Below are 27,239 nucleotides of genomic sequence, written 5' to 3'. Positions count from 1 at the left end.
AAAGTAGGCCGAGGTGGTCAGATAGGTGGGCCGAGTTCTATTATAAATTGCGTTACGTCACAATAACATGGGAGGAGTATTCGCTCAAAAAAAAAACATGGGAGGATACGCTAAAAAAAAACATGGGAGGGTGAGTTCAAGTCTTCAACCCTCCTTTTTTTTTTCTCCCTCCAGCTCGGTTCACAGTGCTGCCGGCCGGCACGAGAAACCATGCCTCCTTGGCCTCGCCGCCTACTCCTCCTTGCCGCAGTCGGCGCGCTGTGGGCCGGCGCACCGGCGTCCGCGGCGGCCTCGTGCAAGGCATGGCTGGTGCAGTCCGTCCCCACCGACATGCCCCACCTCCGCCGCGTTCCCGGGGTCCTCTCCACAGGTAGCCCGCCACTCTCCCGCCCAATCCCCCCCTTTGCGTGCGCGCTGGATCGATCGATGTGGCCTGGGCCGTGGGGATTCGGCTCCTCGGTGCCCCCGATTTTGGGGGCTCGACGACTCGAGCGTGATATGATGGAAAACGCGTTTATTTGCTAATTTTGCTGGAACAATCTGATGAATTGGATTGTGTTGCAACTTGCAAGGAGCCAAGGGCGCGCTAGTGATGTGGTCTGTTTTCAGTTTTCCACCATTACTGCCTCATGATGATTAATTAGGTGTCCACTTCGCTATAGGTAACGGTCCTGAACGCTGAAAAAATGTCTGAATTCTGAAAGATGGCATGCATGTTGGTCGATCTGTTTCATCTTGTTACGAATGGAAATGGGGTCTGTTAATAGTGAGGAATCGACAAGCCACCTGTTCCATGGATGTCTTTGGCACTTTGCCCTGTTTTGGTTAATTTGCCACGGTCACTGTAATTTCTGGAGGTACCTATATATTGTAGACGTCGATTCCGGTTGCTGCATGTGGGTATATTCATCGCAAGTGCTATTCGTCCTCCTTTACGTGAAAAGGATGTAGAGGAGTGGAAAGTTAGCTGCTTATGTTACTTGGCTGTTTACAGAGTATTTGCTGAATTCTGTTCTTCCTGCTGATTCGTAGCGGACGTGTTCCAGTGGCTCTCAGGGAATGCGACCAAGAACCTGGATATCCTTGCACAATACTGGCAGTTGTTAGCACAGCCTAAGAACCCCAAATCAGGGGACTACGGGTTCTCCGAGAGTGACATGGCACGATTTGGGGCTGGTGAGGGGCTCCGGGTGTATAAGGCTCTGGAGACAGCTGCAGATCGTAAGGTCAAAATCAGGCAAGTGCTGATGTAAAAATTTGAAGTATTAATCGTTACCATCATAGTGATTTCTGCGTCACAGGAAATTGTCATTGAGTACATACAGGAGTCTAATTCATTTTGTTAACACCTGTAGCATCTTTTCAGGATTGTGCAGCACTCTGGATTTGCTCCTGATTTCGATGAAGAGAGCGCTAATCTCGCTGCAGGGAGACCAAATGTTCAGAATGTAACCTTACTTTTTGGTGATTGGTGGGGCTCTGGCGTTCTACATGCAAAAGTCTGGATATCTGACAAAAAAGATGTGTATATTGGATCTGCAAACAATGATTGGAAGTCCCTTACCCAGGTATATTGGAAAGCTAAACTATCCTACATGGTGTTGCTATATTTACATTGCAGTTTGCAAAATAGTGCTGAAAAACAAGTTTCTTAAGTAGCAGCTGTTTGATACTAGTTTGATTTCTTATTACAGGTGAAGGAGCTGGGGATTTATTTTGCTGATTGTCCAGAGATAGCAAAAACCATTGAAGTATATTTTGAAAATCTTTGGACACTTTCGACACTCAATTCAACTGCTTGCACCAAAATTGCCTGGGATAAGCAGTGGCAGACTTCTAGAAAAGTGCCATGCTGGTCACACTTCCTACGTCCAGAACAAAGATGCAGGTTTGTAGCCTTCTCTGTAATTAATACTGAGTTGGTACAAGTTATAAAACCCATACAAGAATAAACGACCGCCTATAATTCGTCAACAAGTGTACTTATGTATCTTGTCTTTATGTTGCCAACATTTTGGTCAAACTGCTGACAACATTTAGCCCCATTCCTTTTTTCTTCACTATTTTATGTAATGCACATACTGTTGTTTAATGTCAAACGGATTCAATGCTTGCTACTCCCTCTGATCCTAAATTGTTGTCGAAATATTACATGTATCTAGACGCTTTTTAAGAATAGATACATCCATATTTGGGCAAATTTGAGTCAAGAATTTAGGATCAGAGGGAGTATTATTTACTTGAAGCCGTGTTGTGGTTCCATGAATTTCTCAAAACAATATTAGTAGGAACAAATACTCCAATTCTTCTGCGAAGCTTTCCTTAATTGAATAATACAAGTTTGATCATAATCTGCCAACAGGTCACCTCTGCCACTTTCTGTTGATGTCCCATATGTCGATGGCTATCCATCACTTGCCAATCCTGAAATGCTTGATGTTTTAATTGAAACCCCTGGGCACAACATATCCACTCAAGAACACTACCTGAGCTATCTTTCATTTGCTCCACCTGAGGTAATATCACATACTGTCCTCTTTCTAAGGAAAAAGAAAATGGCCTTCATTTTTTGTGTCAACCTATGAAACATCGAAGTAGTAGTGCTGTAGTGCTAATTCATGCAGTTCTTGGTCACTTGGTGCTTTAGTAGCCTATCCTCCAGCATAAAGCCATACACTAGTGTTTCTATTGCACGGAACATTTTCCAAATTTTGTTTTGCTTGACTGCCTGGATGCCTCCAAAAAGGAGAAGGCCTGCTTCTAATAAACTATTTTTTTCAAGCTGTGTAATCTATTGGCATATAATGTCTTTCCATCCACATGTTATTTGTTACATACTGCCTGCTTTGCCGCGATTTACTTCTCAAAATGTACTATGCTATGTGAAATTAACACAAATTACTATTCGAAGGAGTAATCTAGTTAGTAACACATCCCGTGCTGTCGATTCAAGCTGTTCATGTTTTGCAGCTGTCATTCGACAAGTTCCAGGCAGACGAGCAAGGTTGGGTCGACACCATCAAATCTGTCAATTCTGGGGGAATTGTGCGGATAAACACTATGGACTGGCTTGGACAATCACAATATGCTACTCAAACAGTGTTCTGGCCATCTTTGTCAACAGCAATATCAGAGGTACTTAGATTCGGTTTGATATTACCAATTCGGCTTGCAACAACTGGGGCTCGCTTTCTTTAAGGATTATGGGCGTCCTATAGTTTTCAGTACAATTGGGCATACTTGGACCTACCTAGGCTGCAAGCTGGCATTTAATACACCGTATGTGTATTAAATGTGTAGATCGACTAAAAGTACTATCCAAGGGGCACATTATCATGACTACATACATGAGCACCATAATCACTACTATCCGGTTGCAATTGATCATAGCTTCAATATATACACACACCTCGGTTGCTAACACCAGAACTTTGTCCAATTTTATCTTACATCGCTGTAGTTAAGCAGTTAGTGACTTTTTTCCAAACTTCTCCTCATTAAATTCCTCTCCACTCATCGATGCTGAATTCATGTACTAACCGAATTAACTTGACAACTGGCAGATAATTTTCTCCAAGAATGCAACCGTGAGGCTCCTAGTCGCCTACTGGACACACTTCATCCCCAACACCGAGAACTACCTGAAGAGCCTCCTATACTCGAACACCCTGTGCACATCCTCCAAATACAACCACTGTGGAGGCAAGGTCGAGATCAGGTACTACGTGGTGCCTGGGTACAATGAGACCGGGCAGGCGACCGTGACAGGGAACCGCTACCCGGACTTCACCCGGGTGAACCATGGCAAGTACGCCGTGAGCAACACGAGGGCAAACATCGGCACCAGCAACCTCATCTGGGACTACTTCTATACCACGGCTGGGGTGAGCTTCGGGACGGGCAACCCTTCCATTGTCTCGCAGCTGCAGGACGTCTTCGACGCCGACTGGGATTCCCCCTACACTGTGCCAGTTAAACCGTTGGACCTGGAGGCGTCAGCGTAGGATCAGGGAGGCGATGATCAGCTCAGCTCTTCTTTTCCGCCAACCCGCTGTCAGCGAATAACACCGGTCTGTCGCTACGAGAAGGGGAACCACACTTGACACACACGGAGATTCTTCGAATAATTCGTCTCATTGATGATTGTAACATGCTTCAAAAAAATGCAGGAGCGCAAAGCAAGGCGTGGCATTCTGTCAAAATCTTCGAAGAAGTAAAAGTGCCTGCACTCCCGGAAAGCAAACCACCCTGAACTAACTGAATTGAGAAGCCATGTGACACAGGAAACAGCATCCTGTATCTGCAGACTTGCGGTGTTGTCCTGGATGAAGCTAGCTAGCAGCCATCGTTTTCCCGGAGATCATCGGTCGAGGAATGCTTCGCTGGCTGGCTGGCTACTCGGTCGGTTGTTTGGCCCGGACAGATACTCTCCATAGCAGAGCAGAGCAGTGCAGTGTCCTAATCTCAGGTGAGGGCAGCGACAGAGACACAGAACGGATTACACGCCTCTGTGTAGTGTAACCAACTCCAACAACTCGGGCGGGTTTTATGAGCTCGCAACCACTTCACATGATGAACAGGAGAAAACTTGCCACGTACACGTGACGGGAAGCCGCTGCACGTACGGGGAACGTGTCGAAACGCCGGTACACGGCTAGACTTCTGCTACATTCTTACAGTCAGAGAGGCCTACTTACTTTGTGCTAAACGGTGAGATCTTTTGCACGGTGAGGACGACGGACTCTCTCACGTTCGCTGGCGGCGTCATGTCATCCGCGATTTGGTTTTGTAGGAGTATATAAGCGAACCGTATGTAAGTAAGGCTTAGCACATGTGGGATAGCGAATATTGTCACTGGTACGCTCCACTTCACTTGCAGAGAAATAATAAAGCTTACTAATCGCAGTTTATCTTTTACTCCTACCTTTTTAGCATCATCTCTTGCAAGAGTTATCGCCGCATGAACATAGAAATATTTGATGATCAAAATTAATTAATGAAACGTCGGATGAAACCGCAGGGAAAAACTATCTTATCTTTCTTGTCTCTTAGTATCTTAACTAAGAAAAGTTAACTAAGAAATGGTGCTGACAGCCCTTTAATTCCCTGTAGGTTTCAGCTTTTGTTTACCCAACATTCTGAAATGCTAACCATGAGACGAGTTTTCAATTTTCCCAAAAAGGTATAGATACTTTCAGAATTAAAAGGCTTTAAAATACTGAAGTTCTAAACTTCTAGGAACAAACTTTCTATTTTTTTTTATAAACCTTCAAATTTTGATGGAAACTTGCTATATTTTTGACAAGCTTCAAAATTTACGGGCTGGACTTCTAAATTTGGTAGACAAACTTCCAAATTTTCCATGATGAAACTGTCAAAAATAACAATGTAGGATCTTACATGTGGGCCCATACAATTGTTTTTTCTGTCGAAAAGCTTAATTCAGCAGGTTTGGTTATGTGAAAATAATCGCTCCAAGAGTAGTGGCAAAGTGTTGCGATCCGCTGGGATTGTATCTCCATGAAATCCTACAAAATTCTGTTCGGGGTGTGTCCCGCCCGCGATTGCCAATATTGAGTCTCTGAACATTTCAGATGCTAAGGAATGAAAAGCTCCTCTTTCCAGCAAATTGTTTCTTTTTGTTAGAAATCCATAAATAAGCAAGCGCAAAACCAACCAACTAAAAACTGAAAGCCGTGTCAACAAGTGTCCCTCTCATACCAACCCCTCCTGCCCGTCCACTCCTCTACTCTCCTTGGATTCCACTCCTCGGAGCGGCAGCAGCAGCAGAAACACTGGAAGCAAGAGGTGCAGCAGCAGCAGAAGCAGAAGCGCCTCTCGTCCCCACCACCACCCACAACCCCGGCGACAGCGAGGTCCTCTACGCCCACCGCCTCCGCAGGGCTTCACCCGCTTGCCTCCGGCGGGAGATTCTCCTCCCTGCGCCGTCTGACTTTCTCGCGGCCTCCACCGTCCACGCAATGCGGGGCCGGGATCAGCAGTTCTTGCGTCGCAAGCTCGCAGCTCGCTGCGGTTGAAGTTTAGGAAGAAAGAGGTTGGGATTTCGGTCTCGGTTTCTTGGGAGGAGGAGAGGTTTTGGGGGCGCTCGCTCGCTTGCGTGTTGTGTTGTCCCCCTGCGAGTGGAAACGAAAAGGCCGGGGAAGAATTTTGAATTTGGGAGCCGGGAGATTTTGGGCGAGGAGAAGGAGGAGGAGAAGGGTATGGCGTCCATGGCCGGGGCGCCGAGGGTGCGCTCGCTCAATGTAGCGGCGCCGGAGGCGGACGCGAGGCCGGTGCTGGTGCCGGGCGGCAACAAGGCGAGGTCGGGCCCGGCGGCCGCGCGGAAGCCTTCTCCCAAGCAGCCGCAGCCGCAGCTGCGGAAGGCGGCGGAGGCCACGCCGGAGAAACCGCCGCCGGCTGTCGCCGCCGCGGAGGAGCAGGCGGAGGCGGAGGGCGCGAAGAAGGCTGCCGCCGGCGGTGAATGCACCGGCGGCGCGAGGAAGGGCTTATCCTCCTCCCCCTTGCGGTCGCCGAGGCGGACCCCGCCGGCCTCGAGGAAGAAGCAGCAGGAATTGGCGGCGCCGCTCAGCGCGTCCTGCTCCTCGGAGCCCGCCTCCGTGGAGCCGCTCCATGGCCGGGCTTCTGGTGGGAGGACGGAGAGGAGCTTGCCCCGGCCGGTGGCGCCCAAGCGTGGCAAGGCTGCGGCTAAGGCGGCGGAGAAGGACGCCGATGTCTTACCGGAGGTTGTCGTTGTTGCTCCGGTGACGCCGGAGGATGTCGTCCAAGGGAAGAGGAGATGCGCCTGGGTCACTCCGACCACCGGTGAGTTCCTGCTTCCTGATAGCTTGATTGATTTTAGTTTCTATCATTTGTGCTGCAGGGGAGTATGTAATATGTCACTGTGAAGAACTGTTGGCTAAAAACACTGCAATTATCTCCAATCAGGTGTTGCAGTTTTTGCAATCTTTCGTATTTTTGCATGGTTTTGCCTACGTTGAAAAAACAACTTATTTTCGCATGATTATTTACATGGCACTTGCTACCCATGAATTTGACTATCTAAGTTGTGGTTTAGAGACTGTATTCCCCTTTCAGGCTTTCCTCAAACTTCCAAACCAAAATGATCACAATTTGGCTATCTAAGTTATAGTAGTACTAGCTAAACTAATGTGCTACTCCTGTAGTCTTTTGTTGAGAGTTTCTTGTATTAGTAGACAAAGTTCATCATTGTGCCTGCATTGGATAAAGTGAGCATGCTCACCTTTAGATTGCCTTTTTGTTCTTCACCTTTAGATCGCCTTTTTGTTCTTATTACTCCCTTGAAGAGATTGGGTGATCCTTTACATTAGCATCTGATCACCTTGCCATCACTTCAAGAATCGATTTCTAGTGTTCTGCAGAATGTGCAGTAATCGTTCTACTGGAACCTGCCATGATCATTTGCTCACCGGTTGGAACAGTAAAAATGGTCCCATGGAAAGGGTACTCTTTACCAACAGGAAAATAAAATAAAAAGAATAGGCAGCAGTATACTTTGCTTCATCTATACCCCAAGAAAACCATAGCTTCATTTGCAATGCTTTGCTTTACTTGATATTGTGTTGTCACATGATATGGTAGTATGGTTGCCCGGTGCTTTTCCTTTGCCTTACAGATGAAGTATTCTTAACTCTGTGAATCATTTGTGATGAGAGAGCTGACTTGTCGAATTTCCACTGATGTACCCATTATTGTGCTCAGATCCTTACTATGTCACTTTCCATGATGAGGAATGGGGGGTTCCAGTTCACGATGACAGGTGTGGAAAATGTGAATTCATAGACTCTTTCATCCTTATTGTTTGTATTCTGGAAACTTAGAAGGAAATGAACAGTTGATGATGTCTAATCATGACCATTTCACAGGAGGTTGTTCGAGTTACTTGTACTATGTGGTGCATTGGCTGAACTTTCATGGCCTGAAATTCTCAAGAGGAGACAAAATTTCAGGTATTGGTTCTCTAACGTTACAGGGAAGTAAATGAGTAGTTTATATACTTTGTTTCCTAACATCCTTACCATATATTCCAGGGAAATTTTCATGGACTTTGACCCTCTTGCTATCGCCAAAATAAACGAGAAGAAGCTCGTAGCGCCAGGAAGCATTGCTACCTCTCTTTTGTCGGAGCAAAAGCTGCGAGCAGTCCTGGAAAATGCTCGCCAGATAATCAAGGTTTGTGGTTCAAAATGGCTGATTTACCACCATCTATTTGGTGCTCCTGTGAGATATGTGTTTTGCCCACAAACTTATTTACAAGGCTTTGTTAAACCAATGCAGATTGCAGATGAGTTTGGATCCTTCAATCAGTACTGTTGGGGTTTTCTGTACGACAAACCAATGGTAAGCAAATTCAGATATCCAAGGCAAGTCCCTGTCAAGAGCCCCAAGGCAGATATGATCAGCAAAGACATGCTGCGAAGGGGATTCCGAGGTGTGGGCCCGACAGTTGTATATTCCTTCATGCAGGCAGCGGGGCTAACCAATGATCACCATATCAGTTGCTTCCGTTTCAAAGAATGCAATGCACCTCCAACTCCTCGCACAAGTGATGCTGACAGGGTAAAAGCAGATGAGCTAAGAACAAAAAATTGCAGTGAGGAGATGAGCGCTAATGCAGATCTGTCGAGAGCAATCGATGCGCTTACAATTTCACAGGATCATGAGGAACAGTGATGAGGCTAGCTGGCTACTGTACTTGTATTACCTCCATGTAGGTTGTGTTACCTTTAAACGTAGGGAACATAATGCTTTGTGTATAAATCATTTGTGACAGTAATGCAACTCGGTTTGTACATTGCAACTGGAGTGAAGGGTGATCATCTTCTTTTTTTTATTGATGCAGAGGTCGTGAAAATCTTCAATGTCAATCATTCAGGAGAGAACACAATATCAAGTAGTTCTCTCCTGAATCCTGATCATGGCTGCTGTATTTATTTCATTTGGTTGGTTGCCTGGAGAGGTATAGTATTCGGTAGGATGTTATGATGTGGAGTTGCATTTCGCATCATCACATTCCCTGTGGCACTTACTCCAGGGCACATTTAAGCAGATGGACCTGAAATTAGTGTTATAAAAAGAATAGTTCTAACAGGAGCAGACCCAGTACCCCTGCCCTGGAGGCAGCAAATGGAAGTTGCCTTTTTGTGAGGACATAGTCAGACAGCAACAACACCTGGTGGTTGGCCCGGTTCATCTATTTTAAACACAAGAAAGACGGCCGCTCGTGCTCAACTGCTCAAGTCAGAACTCAGGAGTAACATCCAAAGAGAGGTCAGTGAAAGGCACAAGCTGAGACTCTGGAACATACTACCAGGTCTCCCGCAAGTGGCCTATACTTTATTTAGCATTACATATTTCTCGATTCTGTCATTCGCTTAATGTGTACTGTTATTATACAGTATTCACTCCATTTCATAAAGGTTGGCGTATTTTGTTTCGTTAAGATAAGACTTTGACCAATAAAAACTCTATTGATATGTATATTTTCATACATGAAATTTATATCAATGGATTCGTCTTTAAAAAATCTTGCTAATGATCATGGTTTCGTATCATATAACTTACATATTAATAGAGTAATTTTTGGTCAAAGGTTTGTATTAACGAAACGAAATACGCCAACCTTTGTGAAATGGAGGGAGTATTTCTTTATTGTTGTGGTATCTTTATTCTTGAGGCAGTCTGGAAGAGTGGTATTCTTTATACTGTCGTAATTGTCCATTATCCCGCCGCTGTCCTGTCAGATAGATCGGGGCAGCATAAATTATACAACCATGTCGTTTTTTAGCTTTGTTTCATGGCTCAAATATCATCAGAGTTGCAGGATAGTTTATTCAGTTATTCGTTATACTTTGCAGTTTAAAAACCAATTGAGAGCGAGTAAAAGTGTAAAACAGCCTCAGGAAAGATAGAAATGCTGAGAAATATCATGACAGCGAAAGCATAGCCAGGGGCCTTACCGGAAATGCTAGGAGGCAACAGTAGGCCACTTGTCCCCAAGTTGTCCATCTCACAGGGACCATCTCCATCAAACAAGGCATCATGTCAGTCGAGGAGATTCATGATTATAAACACCAGACAAACGGGGAAATGCAGTTCCGTTTCGTCAGCGACAACCAGAATCAGTTGAAAGCTTGGCTGGGCCAGAAGTGCTTGGAATAGTTCCTACGCAATGCATGGGCATGTGATCCAGAGTGAAACTATAGCCAATTAAGAAAAATAAACATTTCTCAGCACATGGTTGTGACCGCTGCTATCATTTGCTGTTGCAAAGCATGGAGTCCCTGAAACAGAGTTGAGCGTTGCTTGAATCTTGACTGCAAAGCAAATTGACTGCGAAGTTGATCCTAGAGCTCAATTGCATCGGGACTGATTTTAGAGCTCAAATGTGTAGTGTTGTTCGAGCACCAGGCCCATCGAAGGACAGCTTTTAGTTTGGGCTTTTTTTTTCCCGCTAGAGCAATGGATGTTGGTTGTCCGGATAGCAGGTAAAAGAATCATCAACCTAAACTAAAACTACACCTAACTTTCCCTTTCTCTGAAGGCCCATCAAAGGAGAAAGAAAAAATAATTGAGATTCTTATGGACAAAGGGACAGATGTACTGCAACAGTGCTGCTTATTTCTTCTCTCTTTGCCTGGCAACACCTGGTGCTGCTTTCTTAGCAAGGTGGAGACCCAACTACCAAAAGATCCAGATCTGAATGGGAAACGGTGAATACCTAACTAAGACAACAGCAGACCTAACATGCAGGTTGATTTCCATACCACTGAATGCAATATTTTACTAGCACGCACAACAACATCAAAAGGAGAGATTTGGTACCTGCTTTGTTTTGCTTGGAGCAGAGGAGGTCCAACTCATCATCGTTATGGCCAATATCCCCAGGGTCAACAAAGAATAAACTGCAGCACGTTAGCTGCAATTGCAAGGCAAGTAGACAGCTACCTTGTAACAGATCTGCATACCAGGACAGCGAAAAGCAATCTGTCTTCGATCCCATTAAAAAGGGGCAAGTGAGGTTGCTTAGCCCGAAGTTGCCAGTTTTGGTAGTTTGGTAGTTTGGCATAATGCATAACATGGCATAACATTTATATTCACTTTGGTAGTTTAGCATAACATGTTGCCAGTTTTATCACATCAGGGTGCAATTTACCTAAACATGGGCCAGATTTTGTTGGTGCCAAACTACAAAATGCATATGAGTTCGGCATGTAACATACTGAATATAAATTCTGAAAAGGTGCAGACGTAGCGCATATAAGACAAGGCAATTGTAATCTGCAAACAGTGCTCCATTTCTTATGTGCCCACAGTTATTATGGCATAATCTCATTGGACCCATATTAAGTTTTTACCAGGTAAGGAAAGAAAACGCTTCACAAGATTATGTCCATATTTAAAAAGGAATAGTACTCTCTTTTAGCCAGACCAAAATTGTACAGATATACAGACCAGCCAATAAGTTAGAAGACTCTAAAGAAGAGGACCTACGCTCAAGAAAACCTACTCTAGACCATGTGTCATGATAATACCTCTCATGCAGTAAAAGAGGAGGTACTCAAAATCCTTGTATCAGTAGAGAACCTCAAGTAAAATCCTTTTACCTCGAGATGCACATCTCCACTTTGTTCTATCTACGAAGAATCTTAACTAAAATCCTTTATGTTGATATGTACTCCGTAACAGAAGAAAAATGGTTCATTCATCCTTTGAGTGGCTCAAGCTGTACTTCCTCAGGTCCAGGAAAACTAGACTTCATTTTACTGGCAAACCTGTCGGACTGCAATAGATCAACCGAATCGTCTTCCTCGGTGTTGCCAAGCACCCATTTGTGTGTAAGGCCATCGGCGCCATCTCTTCTTCGCTTAACCTTTATGTATTCAAGGTATACCACTACCAATACACCACTCACAACCCATAGAACCAATCCACATGTAAGTCCCTTGATGGTCTTGCTGCCGTACCTGTGTCCGAGATGCTGCAAACCAGTAAAGAGAGCCGTGGCACCAGCTACCAAAGCAGTCCTCCCAGTGAAGACATGCAGATATTCCCATATCACCCTCTTTCTTGACAGAATTTCCCTATTCTCTGCTCTGTGTGGTCGGAGATATGCATTTATTGGCTGCACAGAGGTGAATGTAAATGCCAACAAGCCAATTTTAGCATGTGTGGACTTGAAAGAGAAGCCTCGGAGCTCGGCAACTGCGAACAGAACGCCCAAGAACATGACGGCCACACCGGAGTACTGAAGGTATGTGTGAGCCTGGAACCAGAGATCGCCTTTCAGATGCTTCAGGTACCTGGCCGCCACAATTCCTCCCGGAAGCAACAGACCCCATGCCACAAACATCATAAATCCATGGACAGCGAGCACCGGACGCAAATCCTGCACTGCCTCAGCCAAACCACTCAGCAAAAGGATCCTGACAGGACGGTTGCTCGTGGCAGAGTGCATATTATTCACGCTCAAACGACCAGATGACCACTGGGAACCCATGGCCCAGATGACCTTCAGAGGGGTTGAGGGATCAATGATGTTCTTGCACTCTACCCTTCCACTGCACGAAGGTGTCAATGGACGAGTGAACTCGAACACGATCGCGCCATTCTCCGATCGGCACCTCTTGTAGGTGATATTCTCATGTGTCTCGTGCACGCTCATCCCGTCCTTCCCATCGATCCAATATGATCCAACATGCCCCCTGCCATCACCGTCAATCCACCCGACGTAAGCATAACTGTTCACCATTGCGGTCCCAAAGCCAATGGCGAGGTACCCGCTCTTCTTCTCGCCTCGGGCAGCAATATTAATGGAGTCACCGGAGAGAGTCCAGAAGAACGTCACCTGCTGATCATCCAGCAGCACGCTGTTGTTGTACATGTCACTGAGGCCACCATCAACCACCTGGATCTTCCACCCCATCTTGGGATCATACAGGGACTGGTAGTACACGAGGTCCGGCGTGTTCCGGTCGGGCAGCCAGACGAGCTCCGTCGGTGTGGCCGGCACGCCCTCCGACTTTGAGTCACCGGCGTAGATGATCTCGGACATGTTCCTGGACGTGGCATTCCCTCCCACAGCATCCGACGTGATGTACAATGGCACGTCGTGCCCGGCCTCGACCGAGAAGGTGACCGGCACGCCGCGCTCCACCTTGAGCAGAGGAGCCTCCTTCTTGTTGATGTAGAGCACCTTGTCCGGGTTGGGCGGGTTCGGGTAATGCATTGCCGGCCCGACCGTCACCACTAAAGGCGTCTGCCTCTCCGCCGTGATCCTGCCTTGGTCCTCCTTGTCGTCGGCGTCCAATGGCCCGTGGCAACTGGTCGTCTCCGACACGTTGAGCTCGAGGAACCCGAACGCCGTCCCAGCTGGCACGCCATGGTTGAGCGGCAGGTAGTACGGGCTGAGCGAGTCCGGCGGCCGGAGCAGCCCGATGGCCCAGATCACCGTCATGTTCTTCGTGGCGTTGACTTGCACGTCGTACTTCTTGTCGGGGGAGACCAGCGGGCGCGAGAAGCGCACGAAGGAGACGCCGTCGCGGCGATGGCCATAGACGAGCCGCGTGTTATTGACCTCCGCGGCGGTGCCATTGCGGCCTCCGTAGATCGTGTCCGGGCAGACGCCCTCCGCGCCGCCGTCGGCACCCCGCAGCACGCACTCGCTGCGCTTGGTGACGAAGTAGTCCTCGGCGAAAGGGAGCCCGTCCTCGGTGAACCCGACGACGGCCACGTCGGCGCCGATCATGGAGGCCGGCTTCCCGGCGGCCCACCCGAACGCCATGTAGAACTCGGAGCCGACGGCCGCCTCGAGCCCGACGTCGATGGCGTTGGCGGACTCGTTGAGCGTCCAGCGCACGCGGAACCGCGGCGAGAGCTGCGCGCAGGAGGCGAGCATGGTGGGAGCCGCGGATGATGACGAGCCATCGCCACCGGAATCGGAATCCGTGGGATCGGAATCGGAGGTGTTGGAGGGGAGGCGGACGAAGCCGAAGAGGGAGGAGGTGAGGGGGTCGAAGGCGGCGAGGAAGGGGACGAGCGGCCAGGAGAGGCCCGGGAGGAGGCGGAAGACGAGCGACTCGGAGGCGAAGGTGCGGTTGAGCGGGTCAGCGGCGGCGGGGGATCCCCGGGAGAGCGACTCCAGGTCGGCGCCCTGGGCCCGCCACCAGCGGGCCGAGGACGAGCCGGCGAGTAGGTCGAGCCCCGAGACGCGGAACGAGCAGCCGTCCAGCACCGCCACGCGGCCACGCAGCTGATGCTGCGACATCCGCAGGTCCGCCTCGTACCCCTCCAGGCTCGTGTTCCTCCCGCACCCCTCCGCCGCCGCGGCCGCCGCGGCGAGGGAGAAGAAGATGCAGAGGAGGAGGATGGCGAGCCGCGGCGGCGGCGCCATGGCCCGCGGCTGTGTGTGGGGGGAGGGCGAGGTTAGGAGGGTCCTCGGGTTTGTGACATGGAAGCGATCACGCGGGGGAGAAGCGCGGCGAGTTCGTCGGGAGGGGGGAAGACGAAGGGAAAGGGAGCGAGCGGCTCGGTTTTCTTCGTGTTGAGTGCGCGAATTTCTGTCTTGGGGAATTCGGTGCGTGCTGGGGACGCGCTCGTTGGTGCGAACGAACGAAGGAAGGTGCGTGGCGTGTGGGCGCGCATGTCTTGAAAGAAACCATTTGTTTTTGGCCCCCACTTGTTTGGATGATTTTTTTTTTGTGCGTGTGTTCCTTCGTTATTTGAATCGTGTCAATTCTTCCAACTTAATCAACGTAACCGCAATTTTAACTGGTGATGCAAACAAGATCCCGCATATTTACCATCTTCAGGCCAACCTCTAAATTTTTTATATTCGAATTTGAACAGATTTTTTGAACTAGCGAGTTTTTTTAACACATTTTGAACTAGCAAGTTAATTAAACGGCATAAGCAGGGTCCTGATTGCATCCCTAATTTGAACATGACCCTTGCACCGGTTTGGTTTTTTGTGGATCGAGGTTTGGATCAATATTTTGTTTTTATTTCAATTCTTAGTTCGGTATTGTAATTTGATTTTATTTTTATTCCAAATATTATTTCAACATTGTAATTTGATTTTGTTTTTCTTCTAAAAATGTGCTGGTTTGAATTTCAATTTTCTTGAAGTCCCGGTTGGGTGAAACCTTTGTCACCTAAGCACCCTAGTTGTACAAAAAAAAGCGATGTTTTCCAAAACTTTTTGAGTTTCCCTTTCGCAGAAAAAATTTAAATACATTCTTTAGGTATGTTTCATATAGATTCCAAAGAAGTGCACCAAAACAGCTATAATACAAAAGGTTTTGTTATTTGAATCTTGTTATCAAACCACCACGATGATATGCCGGTCAATATTGCAACAAAAAAACCTGTTATATGAACTGCCTTATTTCTAAAACCACAATAACCATGTTATCAAGCAAATTGTCCACAATTTGTTGGTTTTGTGCTATATATAGTGGATGGAGTTAATCGAACTCTGTCCTTTTTAGATCAATATTAATTGAACTCTTTGCGGAGCTGTGTTGCAAAATTGAAATATTTCTAATCCTTGGCACAAAATCTGAATGCCATCCAGGGCACATGCCAGTGCCTTAACTGGTCCAGGTGCAACATCAGTTTGTTAGCTGTTCTTTCTTTTTTAATGGTAGTTGTTAGCTGATCTAGTAGAACTAACATGCAATGAAAGGTAGGTAGACTCATTTTTTTCTCTCCCAACAACACAAAGCAAGTGAAAGACGTCAGTATTCTTGCAATATTGGTAGCAGAAAGTGTCATGCAATGCAACGTCTTCGTCAAAGTGTGTTCAGATGGATTAGTTAGCAGGCCCTGAACTGTAGCGGAACTACCTACAAGAGCTTGCAGCAACCCTGTAATATGTTGACAATATCGCAACAACCAAGTACTTAATTTAAGTATCACCACATAAAGCATGTGAAGACCACTTGACATGAGAACTCGTGCAAACTTGCAAGAGGTTGTGCAGATTGGTAGACACAATTGTGGTTATACTTACCTCCAGTCTATTTAGTTAGCAACCACAATTGCCAGTTGAGAAGGGGGGAAAAAGTTTAGAGAACCGAAAAAAGGTTCTGAAAGTGAAAAGACACTACTCCTACAACAGTAATGTATCTTTGACAGGCCAGTTTAGTTGTTAATTAGCAACCATAATGAAAGAGACTTGATCTCTTGAAAAGCTGAATGTGTGGTTCAATACACTGACAGGGCCCTAGATTAGATGTTTTGTAATTGGAGCTGCTACATCCTTTGGCAACAAAATCCTTCGCTATGCTTTGGTCACGACAGGTCAGGTCGCAGGAGTAGGTGTTCTGATTTTGGATACTTAGCAAAGATGTGTCCTGAACATGCGAGTTTAGCTCAAAAACAGAGCAAATGAAGAAACACGTTGCTTAATCATGGAGTGACTTGGTTCAAGATTCATTTTCTGATAGAAACCTTCTGATGGAGATTAGTTTTTATACTCAGAAATGACAGTGGACAAGAATGAGCCCAAATGCATACTTATGACACGTGCAGTGCTATGTCTGAGCCGTCAAACGCAGAATCAGACAGCAGATGAGCAGAAGCAGTGTAAACATAGAAATCTCAGGTCACGTGTACTTCGTTCTCCGGATGCCGTCCAGTGATCTTCCGAAGAAAAAGCCTGAACTCCCACATCCAGAACACTTTTTACTCTACTACCAGTCAAACCGAAAGATGTGGTAACCCTGATTAAGCACCTAATGTTCAACAGAAACGGTGCAAAAGGAGAAGAAGCTTCAACAAGTCAGAAAAGACATTCTTTTGATGCTGCGAAAACAGCCCTGAAGAAGCACGTAAAGCTCTTGGATTATCTACTTCTTTCATCAACTGTGCATCCATGCTTCTCTTTGCAGCTACGAAATTTTATATAATTTAATTCAGCTAATGTTACATCAATACACATTCCATTGTGTTGCACTACTCACAGGCTACAGTTCAACCCTAGATAGAGGGTTCATTGAGACTAATGTTCTACAACAGGAGTCAGCCGAGTAAACATCAACTTCACTATTTAAGATCAAAACTGAAAGAATGCCAATTGTATTCTAGAGAACATACAGACAGCTTAGGAGCCTAGCGAGAGAGCACCAGCAGCAAATAAGAGATTCCTCCGAGAGAACTGCAATGGGAAGAAAGCGGTCAGTTCTCTATTCTCATAGCACAACAAACTAGTCCAAGAGAAACATGTATGGTGCATAAAAGGAAAATAGATTTCTCACCCGCAAGTTGTAAACAGGAGAAGATTTTGTAGGGAGAGCTTTCAGCAACCTCAGTCGGTTCGTTGAACCACCTTTGCTGTTTCAGAAAAGGAAAAAGTCCATCGTTCAGCCTTGTCTTGCTTGAGTCACATTTCAACATTAAACTTTAGAACCATTCAATTTTCAATTTTTCAACCCAGGGTGGTATTCCATCCACGTGTCCATTGGTATGACAGGAGGTGTTTTCACCGACATGTTATAACTTATAAGCGGAAGTGATACAGTAACCAATTGGTGCCCATGTCATCTCAATAAGGTGGTCAAACACAGTCAAAGGGTCAAAACTCCTGCCACGTCAACGTAAATCGACATGAAAACCACCAACAGTTGAAAATTGAACATCCCTCGATGTTGGAAATTGCAAAACAATCGGAGTTCAAGGTTGAAAAAACAGAGGAATTTCAAAGTACACCCAGGAATATGTGCTCCTCTGGGTGAAAATAATAATTTTTGAAATGTTAAAATAAATTACAACATGTTCCTGTGTTTTTTGTGTGTGTACATTTCTGTGAGAAAAATTGAAGTTTTTTGCCTTGTGTAAAAAAGACTTTAGTGCTTGCAATTGTGCTTTAAAGAGTACTGTCTTACTTTGGCCTGGGAACAGATTTTCATGAAAATTTAAAGAGGCACACAAAAGACACGAACATATACATGTGTAAAAACATCATATTTCAGATTTATTTTTCCAAATTACTGTTCATCCTGGAGCATGTACTCTCAGGAGACATTTCTCCTTCAGAAAAGTACAGGAAATTTTACAACTAGACTAGAGTAGGCAAGGAGAGTAGCGTTTTTACAAGTAGGCCAACCAACTTACGTGTCATCCAACTTCAGGGCCTTTGTGCTGGATGCAACATCCCAGAGTTTAACAGTGCAATCTGCTGATCCAGATGCAAGCAATGCTCCTTCGCAGCTAAACCAATGGTAGAATGGTTATGATCCACTGTTGTAGAGTATGAGTATACAATTAAGTAATCACACTTTTCCAATTACTAGAACTGTATTACAGAACACACTCTCATGATTAGTCACTATAAGAAATAATTTACATCTCAAAGCAGAACCACTTTATATTAAAAAAAAAGATGTGGAAAACATCATGGATGCAGAGAAGGCCTTATATTTCAGCTTAAATCTACTAAAAAGCAGTGCATAAAATACAAGTCATTTTTACAGGATTATTTTAAACAATATATCCATAAGAAAATCAATGCAACAAACCAATAAGTGTGATGGTATTGTTCCCCCTAAAAAAGGTGCATTGCTGCCAAGTGCACAAGCCTAGACCATCAATGCATAATCAAGATAATCAAGATAACTTAACCACATGAGTATGTGTTCATGCTGAAGAAGTTCCATGGCGCAGTCATTTCAACTACAATGACAGAATTATGCAACCATCCAATTACATATACTCCCAACAAGGATAGCAAAAATGGTTAGCAAGCCCATCTTTCGTGTATAGACAAGTGTCCCGTTCTGAATTGAAGCAGCTGCTTAGGCCTGAGAAAACTGATTATAGGCAGAGCTGGAAATGCCAGTTTGCCAAGGAATGCTTATAATTACAGTAAACTCTACTCTTTGCACATATTCAGTATTATCAGGTACTGTTTGACTACCATCAGCAAGGATACATGGGATACTGATGATTACCTGAAAGCAAGTGACCATACACAAGAGTTGTGACCTGCTAGTGGCGAAACGCAGCGACCAGTAGAGAGATCCCACATCATGATGGTTCCATCTTCATCTCCAGAGGCCATGTACCGTCCATCAGGAGACATTGCCAACGACAAAACCATACTCCTATGACCAATAAACATCCGTATACATTCACCAGTTTGAACATCCCATAGTCTTACAGTTTTATCACTAGAGCCGGTGGCAATGTAGTTACAGTTTACATGCCATTGTACACACTGTCATGCCAGTATTGCAGAAGAAAATATCAGTACAAACATACAGGCATCAGTACATGGCATTAAAAGAATAAGCATGTAGGCCGAGCATTCTCATAGGCAGACTTATCAATTTGCAAATCATTACAAGTTCTGACAGAAGCACACTTACATCAACATCAGAAAGATGGCCAGCCATTATTCGCAAAGGTTGGATTTTATCCATTGACCAGATACGAGCGGTCCTGTCATGCGACGCACTGGCAAAGTAATGGCCGACTGGACTAAACTGCCAAAAAAACATTTTAAGAATGTCAGCAAATTTTAAAATACACGACCATGTCACGGCGTTCAGAAGAACAGAATCAGAAAGCTAAGCAACAACACAATTATATATCGACTATAAGCGGTTGAAAAGAATATCAAGCCCACTGGACCTATTCCAAATCCCATGAACAAAAGTACACGAAATGAAGAACTACCTAAGAATATGACGAGTATTTTCATCCTCACACAAAATTCAAGAGTAAATTGCCAATACTCAGAGGCCGAAGTTTACGCTACAATATGATCAACCATATTTGAGTCTTAAGACTGTCATAAACAGATTGACTCAATAGTAAGCTGCAAGAAGAAATGCATAAACTAGTCATGAAAGTAGAAAATGCCTGACGTTCAGTAGTCAGTACACTATCTTACACAGATCAATGTAATTGTGTGTAACAGTGTGAGCACCAGAAAAATAAAAACCACTTTCCATTGAAAAAACCACTGAACAAACAACTAGCTAGTCAAACGTTTTGACATAAATGAGGCAGTCAAGACAGCTCATGAAAGAAAGAGCATCTCAAAATGCTGTTTTCACAACAATGATATAGAAGAGTTTGTCCACATACTTGGACATCCCAAACTGGGTAGTTGTGTCCTTTGTAACAAACGAGATTGGCGTTCAACTTGGTACTCCATAGTCTAACTGTAACAAAATTTAGATGAAATGTTAATTCAGTATACGTGAACAAGCAAATGAATGGTACAACATAAGCAGAACGTAAGGATATTTTTACTTGTTGAGTCTGAAGATGATGACAAGAGAAAATCCCCAAATGGACTAAAGGCAGCGGAATAAACTGGCCCAGAATGGCCTTGGAATAACGTATATGGTCTTTTCCCCTCAGTTGTGCCTGATAAATGCTCACCCTGTGAAGATCCATTCTCTCCTTGTGAACTGCCTGAAAGTTGAGATTTGCCCAGCAAAATACATCATTATATAACTGAAAACGTTATTATTATGTAGGAGAATTAATGTTCTAAGATTATTCAGAGGTTCTAGACAGGTTCCAGTCAAATACTGCAACACCAGTAAAATATTCCGGCATGTTCAGCAAGTAGGTACAGAAGATATGTTTGCATTGCCCAACACATGCACCAATGCTGCAAGACCGCCTTATCCTTGTAGGTTACAACTTAAACTGACTAAAATAAACTAGGATTCTTGTAACAAAAGGTTACCTACCATGACCAAAATCAGATGCATAATTACATAAACAAAATATTGATAATATATAGTGTAGAGTGACTAACATGTTTTGGTTGGCTGACCAATCTTTGACATATCCCAGACCTAGTGAACAAGGAAGTATTCCAAGTTAATATAGAGATCCCATGAAAAACAAAATATGACATAAAGGAAGTAAGGAACTAACCTTTACTGATGAGTCTGAGAACCCACCAACAACCAATGATCCATCGTTTGAAATCGACGTGCAATTTAATCTGCATTCCACATGTTAATGATCAAACCAAAGTGCACACATTGAAATTGCCAAAAGTAAGTTACGGATAAGATTACCCATTATGTGTATTAAGGAATGTGTAGAAGCTAACAGATGGTAATGCCAAGTTATTCAACTGTGCACGATTTCGCAAGTCCTCGAGAACTGATTGTTCAACTTCAACAGGCCTGAAACAAAAACAAAAAAGTAAACATGTATGTTTCATGAACAGGGGGAAGTACAATATTTGGTCCTCATGGACCTTTTGGGATAATTATTCCGAATGACCCCAATAAATCCCTCAGTTTTTATTTCAGGTTCCAAGAAGCACCCCCACACCCCCACACCCCAACCCCAACAGAGAAAATTACAAAGAGGTTAAAATTGTACGTCGCTGGAAGGGTTAGCTCTGGTTTCACACGAGGTGCCGCAGAAACCATGCTCGTTTCAGATTTGTTGTTTTTCCCTGTTGCACCAACAAGCTTATCCTTTTTGAGCTTTTTAAGAGAACCACCCTGCTTTCCACCTTCTGAAGATTTTTTCTGCAGCAAAAAACAAAAAGAAAAAAAAGAAAGAAAGATCAATCGTGACTACAAACACAGGGACATGCATAGTTGAACCAAGCAATGAACAATGGCATTCCTGTTCTCAAGATGGCAACAGAAAAAGAGAAAAACAAAAAAATGCTGCTGGTAGCCAGACACACTAAAAGAAAAGGAAGCTTAATGTTTCAATGACAGAGAGGATAGCAAACATAATGTAACAAGGTTCTCATATACTATGACCGAGTTTCGTGCCTTGTTATCTTCTGTGTCTGCATCCTTGCTTTCCGCTTCAGTTTTATCAGAATCTGAGAGTGCCTTCTCCATACGTTCCTCGACTGAATCTTCAAGCAACTGCATACCAAAATTTTCATTTCAAGAACACATGCCTGAGGATGGCGAGGAAAAATAGAGAAAAATTGCTCAGGAGGTGTGTTTGAGAAGTGGCAAAAACAATGCCACTAGAGCAATTTTTTCATCTGTTTTATCTGAATTGTGTAACTGGTTTGATACTAATAGAAAATAGGAAATAAACAGACTGGTAGCTGTTGTGCTGGGTAACATACCCCCCAATGCACTTCCTTCTGATTTATCTGTTTTGCCAAGTCCTTACTGGTTCCGACCAGAGCAACTACATCCGCATCATCAGAGATCAATGAAGGTTGCCCAGCAGATACTGCCAATATTGCATAAAGAAAAGTGGTAGAGAAGATTTGAGAACTGAGAGCAAGTAAAATGCATGATAATTTGATAGATATTGGGGGTAATGATCTAAATAGACTGGAGAATTGTACCTTCAAAAATTATCCTTTCATTGATTATTCCAAGCATCACAAGAGCTTGTGTTTTCTGGAGATACTGAAGAAGCAATTCATATGAATACTGCAACGGAAAACAAGGTAGAGGCTTTAAATGGGGCAGTTGGACTTATTTTTCTATCAAAAACAACATTGCAGAAAAGTGAGATTACAATAGCTACCATGATGTATCATTTAATTTTATTTGTAGCAACCTTAGGATAAGAACTACCTAAAGATGATATCATGGCGTACCATCTACTCTTATTTGCAACCTGTTGCCCACAATTCAGGAAGAAAAAAGTAACAGACCTAAAGGGAGAACCGGGCTGTAGCACATTGGTAGCGCTGTTGTGGTTCGTCCCTGCCAACCAGGGTTCAACTCTTGTCAGGAGTGAATTCTAGTACCACGGGGTCGTTGCTACCTTAATTGAATTCCACGGGGCTCCTCCCGTGTTGGACTTTTTTTTCCATAAGAACAAACCTATAGGTGATTGTTTCCCTTGGTCTTAACAAGAAGTAGAAAAAAAAAGCAACTATAGAGGATCTGAACTTCTAAAGCTATGTCACGAGAACAAACATTTATTTCAGTGCAAAGTTTTATCTTTGAGCATTGTTTTAAATGATAAAAGGTGACCTAATCATAATAGTTCAAACTTGAAAGAAAGAGAGAGAATGCAAAGACAAAAGAACTTGACGCAGTACTACCTCACATAATTTAATTCTGAATTTATTTTGCCTTAAAGATCGAGCCAGATCCATTTCCTGAAAATGAAGGCATGCAGATAAAATAAGTACATGTTTTGTGAATCTTGGAATCAATCCATCAAATCAAATGAGCAAATGCAGATCTTCACACTTGAATAGATGTAAGAGAGCTAAATGATGGACCTCCAGATGCGAAGGAGAAAGAATGCCTTCCAGTTTCTGGAGATCCCTTGAATGCATCAGTTCATGATCTTCCCGAAATGCTTGGAAAAATGAACGAGCTGCAGGATTCATATGTTAGGGAGTTAAGTCCATATACCTCACCCCACCCCCTGAAGTTTGAGAAGCCGCTCACTTAACCCCCTGAGCTTTAAAACAACCCCTGAGGTTTGCAAAACCGTCTAAATCAAAAAAGGGTGTCTTACATTGTTTTGCAAACCTCAGAGGGCCAGATACATGGCTTTAAAGCTCGGGGGGTTAAGTGGTCGTTTTAAGAGTAAAATACATCACTAGTCCATAAACTCGGAGAGAAAGAACACTTTAGTCCACAAATTAAGAAAACACACACACGTAAGTCCATAAACTCAAGTTAGTGATACAGATTAGTCCAAAAACGGTTTAGAAAGACTAAAAATGGACACGTGGCATGATCCTGGATTCGTGTCACGTGCCCACTTTTATCCTTGCCAAACTGTTTTTGGACTAATCTGTATCACTAACACGAGTTCATGGACTAATGTGTGCGTTTTCTGAATTCACAGACTGAAGGGTTCATTTCTTTCGAGTTAATGGATAGCGGTATATTTTACTCCGTCTTTAAACCTTAGGGGAGTATATGAACTTAACTAATGGTTAGGATATCCAAGAAAAAAATACTCCAAATAAACTGAGAGGAAACATAAAATGCAAATAAAGTTTATCCAATTATGTATACCAACTACCAATACCCTCCTTGCCCGTAAAAAAAAATACCTTCATGTGCATGTCCCTCTGCCACTAGATCCATGAAGCAATGTATAAACACTGGATAAAGGACACGGAGTAATTCATGCTACAACCAAAAAATCATAACTCAGAGGTACGAAGTATATAGCTGACTGCAAGAACAGAAAAGCCCATATCATGATACATCAAACTATAGTAAGTATACCATCCACTGCAAGCAAAATGTCCTTTCTGCCTTTCTGGTGACAACAAGCGTGCAACAGGTACACAATCATGCTTACATGGACAGTTTTTGCTTTCTACAAGGAGTTCACGCAAGGCATAGAACAGAAAGAAGATTGTTTTGTTAATGCTGCATCTGAAGTTAGTAGGCAAGCAGTCAGGCATAATGCTGGAAACTTGGTGCACCAAGTAGGAATGATCATTTCTAGTAAGAGAACATGAAGATAACTAATAATTCATGGTCAAGCAACATTCATCATACGTACAGGAAAAACTAGCACACTAAATTAAAGAACAGTATAGAATAACAGCTCCATGCCACAAAATAGCCGTGAGTGCTTCAATGCGAAGTACAGTCAAATGTACTAGAGCTGTGAACGTGAAGTACAATCCATGTAAATTTAACACACCTTGTATTGATCCAGAGAACTATATGCCCATGTTCTTAGCCTACTGTAACCATCATAGTATCTTGATGGATCGTTATCCGACCTGTCAATGGGGAAAATATGCAATCACGTGACAGTAGAGGGTAAAGACCATAGAGAAAATATAGTGATTTCGGAATCAGTGTGAACTTAAAAAAATTCAGGTTCCACAAAATGAAGAACTTCAATAATAACAGACTAGATACGACTATATGAGCACCATTGAGCCATCAAGATAGGCTGCTTCAACCATGAATAAGCATAAGCAGTCATAGCATGGAGCTCTCCACATAACAAAAGCTTCTACCCTTTATCCACTCAAACTGATGACAATTAGGGGCTGCTTGGATAGTGGCCAAATTGTGCCCTACCAATTTTTTGGTCATGACCAAATAGTTGGTCTTTGTTTGCATGGTAGCCAACTATTTGGCATGCCAATGCCTCCTTTGGCACTCTAGTTCATTTTTCTTGCCAATGTTGGCCAATTCTTGGGCAAGCAATTCCATGACCAAAGAATTGGCTAGCCAAATTTTGGTAGGGAAAGCCTAGGCTAAATCGAACACACCATTAAAGTCATGAGGAGAAAATACCCTACCATAACAAATTAAGGCACTCTGGTCAACAAAAAATAAAAAATGTAAATCCCACCAACACCATAAGCAACTTCTATACTCCTCCTGCACAATGTACCTATGGATCGATACAAACCAACCACCCAAGTAACCACCTAGAAAAAACTACGAATTGCAGCTCTACCACTAAGGCTCCATCTGGCGTTGCGGTGGATTATAATTACCCCGTAGGTTTAGCTCCTTAATGTAAACGGTTGCTTTGCTATTGGTGCCATTTCTTAATCAAATCGCAAACAGTTATAATTCTGCATTTCCGAACATACAGGATGACATTTGAGACTAAAGCCTTGGATAACAGAATTTTATCTATACAAAATTTGATTTACCCAGCACAACAAGCTTTAGAAATAAGCACAGCACAGCAACCAGAAGCTGATTTTTTTAAGTAACCATAAGCTGAATTTGAACCACACGCCAAGCAAAATCGCTCCCGTCTTGTGCTCCAGCTCCCCAAGAGAAGCGTCAATTTCTCACACTCGACCAATTAAGCTAATTCTGAACTCGGAGAACTTAAACATGCAGCAGCACGTCAGCACGAGCAGGTAAGCTAAATCCTAGCCGTGGATGAGCCCACACACAGGAGCATCACCACTCAGGAACCACCAATTGGACACCACCCCACTCAGGAATCACCACTCAGGAACCACCAATTCGCTCCGCCGCCGACGCAGACACGAGGACACGAGGACGAGAGGCCGGGAATGGGGTCGAGGGATTCGGGGGGCGCGTACCTGGAGAGCGAGACGTCGGAGAGGGAGGTGGTAGAGAGGCGATTGCGCTCCTCCTGCAGCGCGAGCTCCGTGAGGCGGAAGCCCTTGCGGTGCAGGTACTGCTGCACCTTCTTCTCCATCTCCTCGTCCTCCATAGCTGGCGCGCGCCGGGGAGGAAGCACCTCTAGGGTTTTTGAAGCACCTCTACCAGGAGGTCGCATGGCAGGCTCCAGCAGTGACACTTTCAGTTAGGAAAAATGCAAGCACAAACACTCGCTGCAAAAAAGTGATGTCAGATTATGTACAGAAGTTACAGCATAGATCACTTGGATCCATGCTTGATTTTCTCAATATAGGTGGGAAGTGCCTAATGCATAAAAAATTGTAGAAACTGAGTGCAGTCAGTTCAATTAGTTGGGATAGGACACCTCCTCTGCCTTCCCCTTCGCCGGCTCCGCTGTGTTCCCCGCCGCCTGCCTCGCCCCTCGCCCGTCCGCCGCCGGCCTCGCCCTGGATCTGGCAGAGATGGGGTTCACGCGGTGGGGAAACGCGCGGATCTGGAGGTGGACGCCATGTCTTCGTGGGAGGGAGTTTCGGGAGAGGAGGTGAGGGGAGAGGGGAGACGAGAAGAAGAGTCACGGGAGACGAGGAACGGATTGATACCTCATTTTTTGAGTCACCGCGTACAAGGGATATTTTCCTTTGGTGGACCCAGTTGCTTCCGTCCCATTCTTATTGGTTATTTCGACCAAACGCGAGAACAGACTTCAAAAGTAGCACGGTTTCATTACATTTCATCAGGTTCCTACAACCAAACTGATCCTTATAGACTTGTTCACGTGCGGGTCCCAAGCAACATGAAATTCCTTCACGTGCATGTGCATATACAGCCCAGCAATATCCAATCCGTTGGTAGTCTGCCCCATAGGCCATGGCCGGGTGGCGCAACGGCCTCCTACTCGTGCAACTTGTCTCAGGCAGCGATATTCCGTTTGCGATCCACACGAAAGCGAGACTGTTCGTCTTGCCGTCTTTGTGACTTGCTCTCCGGCACCTGCGACGTGCTCCCCACGCTGGATTTCTTGTGGCCTTCGAATTTCCATTACAGCGCCTTCACCATCCTAACCGGCGCAGACTGCTTCTTGAATGGCGATCCTAGACGACAACCTTCGCCGCCGCCGCAAGGATACTCGGCATTCTTCAAAGTGCTAATCATCAGCAGCACCGACGTTTGCCGGTACCCGAACAA

At 44.6% G+C, this 27,239-nt stretch overlaps 5 protein-coding genes across 9 annotated transcripts; 2 read left to right on the top strand and 3 right to left on the bottom strand.

The window, feature by feature from the left end:
* Nucleotides 1-150: 150 nt before the first annotated feature.
* LOC100838069 (phospholipase D Z) lies at nt 151-4,917 on the top strand. Of its 3 annotated transcripts, XR_733088.2 has the most exons (8): nt 153-370; nt 1,033-1,237; nt 1,367-1,568; nt 1,695-1,888; nt 2,363-2,516; nt 2,971-3,135; nt 3,564-4,070; nt 4,170-4,917. XR_733088.2 is itself a non-coding variant. In XM_003563275.3 (7 exons), exons 1-7 carry the CDS (start codon nt 211-213, stop codon nt 4,002-4,004), a joined length of 1,521 nt encoding a protein of 506 aa, XP_003563323.1. In that variant the 5' UTR covers nt 153-210; the 3' UTR covers nt 4,005-4,917. The 3 variants fall into 3 exon arrangements, 1 of the variants encoding a protein (XP_003563323.1); XM_003563275.3 differs by having other exon boundaries at nt 3,564-4,917; XR_002964893.1 differs by lacking the exon at nt 2,363-2,516 and having other exon boundaries at nt 151-370; nt 3,564-4,917.
* Nucleotides 4,918-5,711: 794 nt separating this feature from the next.
* Nucleotides 5,712-8,876, top strand: LOC100841287. Its single transcript, XM_003560316.4, has 5 exons — nt 5,712-6,822; nt 7,741-7,798; nt 7,905-7,988; nt 8,070-8,211; nt 8,317-8,876. Exons 1-5 carry the CDS (start codon nt 6,222-6,224, stop codon nt 8,710-8,712), a joined length of 1,281 nt encoding a protein of 426 aa, XP_003560364.2. The 5' UTR covers nt 5,712-6,221; the 3' UTR covers nt 8,713-8,876.
* On the bottom strand, nt 6,737-11,272 carry LOC100840984. 2 transcript variants are annotated; one of them, XR_002964897.1, is made up of 5 exons: nt 9,999-10,857; nt 8,058-8,590; nt 7,534-7,957; nt 7,262-7,427; nt 6,737-6,874 (listed from the first exon to the last, which is right to left on the bottom strand). XR_002964897.1 is itself a non-coding variant. In XM_024461248.1 (4 exons), the coding sequence occupies exons 1-4, from the start codon at nt 10,903-10,905 to the stop codon at nt 8,549-8,551; spliced, it is 261 nt and encodes an 86-aa protein (XP_024317016.1). In that variant the 5' UTR covers nt 10,906-11,272; the 3' UTR covers nt 8,464-8,548. The 2 variants fall into 2 exon arrangements, 1 of the variants encoding a protein (XP_024317016.1); XM_024461248.1 differs by lacking the exons at nt 6,737-6,874; nt 7,262-7,427; nt 7,534-7,957 and adding exons at nt 9,662-9,775; nt 10,864-11,272 and having other exon boundaries at nt 8,464-8,590; nt 9,999-10,061.
* A 164-nt stretch (nt 11,273-11,436) lies between these two features.
* Nucleotides 11,437-14,650, bottom strand: LOC112268495 (cytochrome b561, DM13 and DOMON domain-containing protein At5g54830-like). Its single transcript, XM_024461239.1, has one exon. It carries the CDS (start codon nt 14,429-14,431, stop codon nt 11,744-11,746), a length of 2,688 nt encoding a protein of 895 aa, XP_024317007.1. The 5' UTR covers nt 14,432-14,650; the 3' UTR covers nt 11,437-11,743.
* Nucleotides 14,651-16,866: 2,216 nt separating this feature from the next.
* LOC100837458 (transcription initiation factor TFIID subunit 5) lies at nt 16,867-26,651 on the bottom strand. Of its 2 annotated transcripts, XM_010241666.3 has the most exons (20): nt 26,419-26,651; nt 26,012-26,266; nt 24,631-24,712; nt 24,026-24,104; nt 23,237-23,334; nt 23,054-23,110; nt 22,343-22,430; nt 22,115-22,224; nt 21,804-21,902; nt 21,397-21,548; nt 21,084-21,194; nt 20,938-21,007; nt 20,816-20,855; nt 20,299-20,463; nt 20,131-20,207; nt 19,407-19,523; nt 18,990-19,255; nt 18,154-18,249; nt 17,298-17,373; nt 16,867-17,197 (listed from the first exon to the last, which is right to left on the bottom strand). In XM_010241666.3, the coding sequence occupies exons 2-20, from the start codon at nt 26,209-26,211 to the stop codon at nt 17,144-17,146; spliced, it is 2,037 nt and encodes a 678-aa protein (XP_010239968.1). In that variant the 5' UTR covers nt 26,212-26,266; nt 26,419-26,651; the 3' UTR covers nt 16,867-17,143. The 2 variants fall into 2 exon arrangements, 1 of the variants encoding a protein (XP_010239968.1); XR_001405363.2 differs by lacking the exon at nt 16,867-17,197 and having other exon boundaries at nt 17,329-17,373; nt 18,154-18,279.
* Between the last annotated feature and the right edge of the window lie 588 nt (nt 26,652-27,239).

The sequence above is a fragment of the Brachypodium distachyon genome, chromosome 1 (genome assembly GCF_000005505.3).
Source record: "Brachypodium distachyon strain Bd21 chromosome 1, Brachypodium_distachyon_v3.0, whole genome shotgun sequence".
Lineage (NCBI taxonomy): Eukaryota > Viridiplantae > Streptophyta > Magnoliopsida > Poales > Poaceae > Brachypodium > Brachypodium distachyon.
Note: the sequence above shows the minus strand (reverse complement) of the source record. Positions and strands in the feature narration are given on the sequence as shown.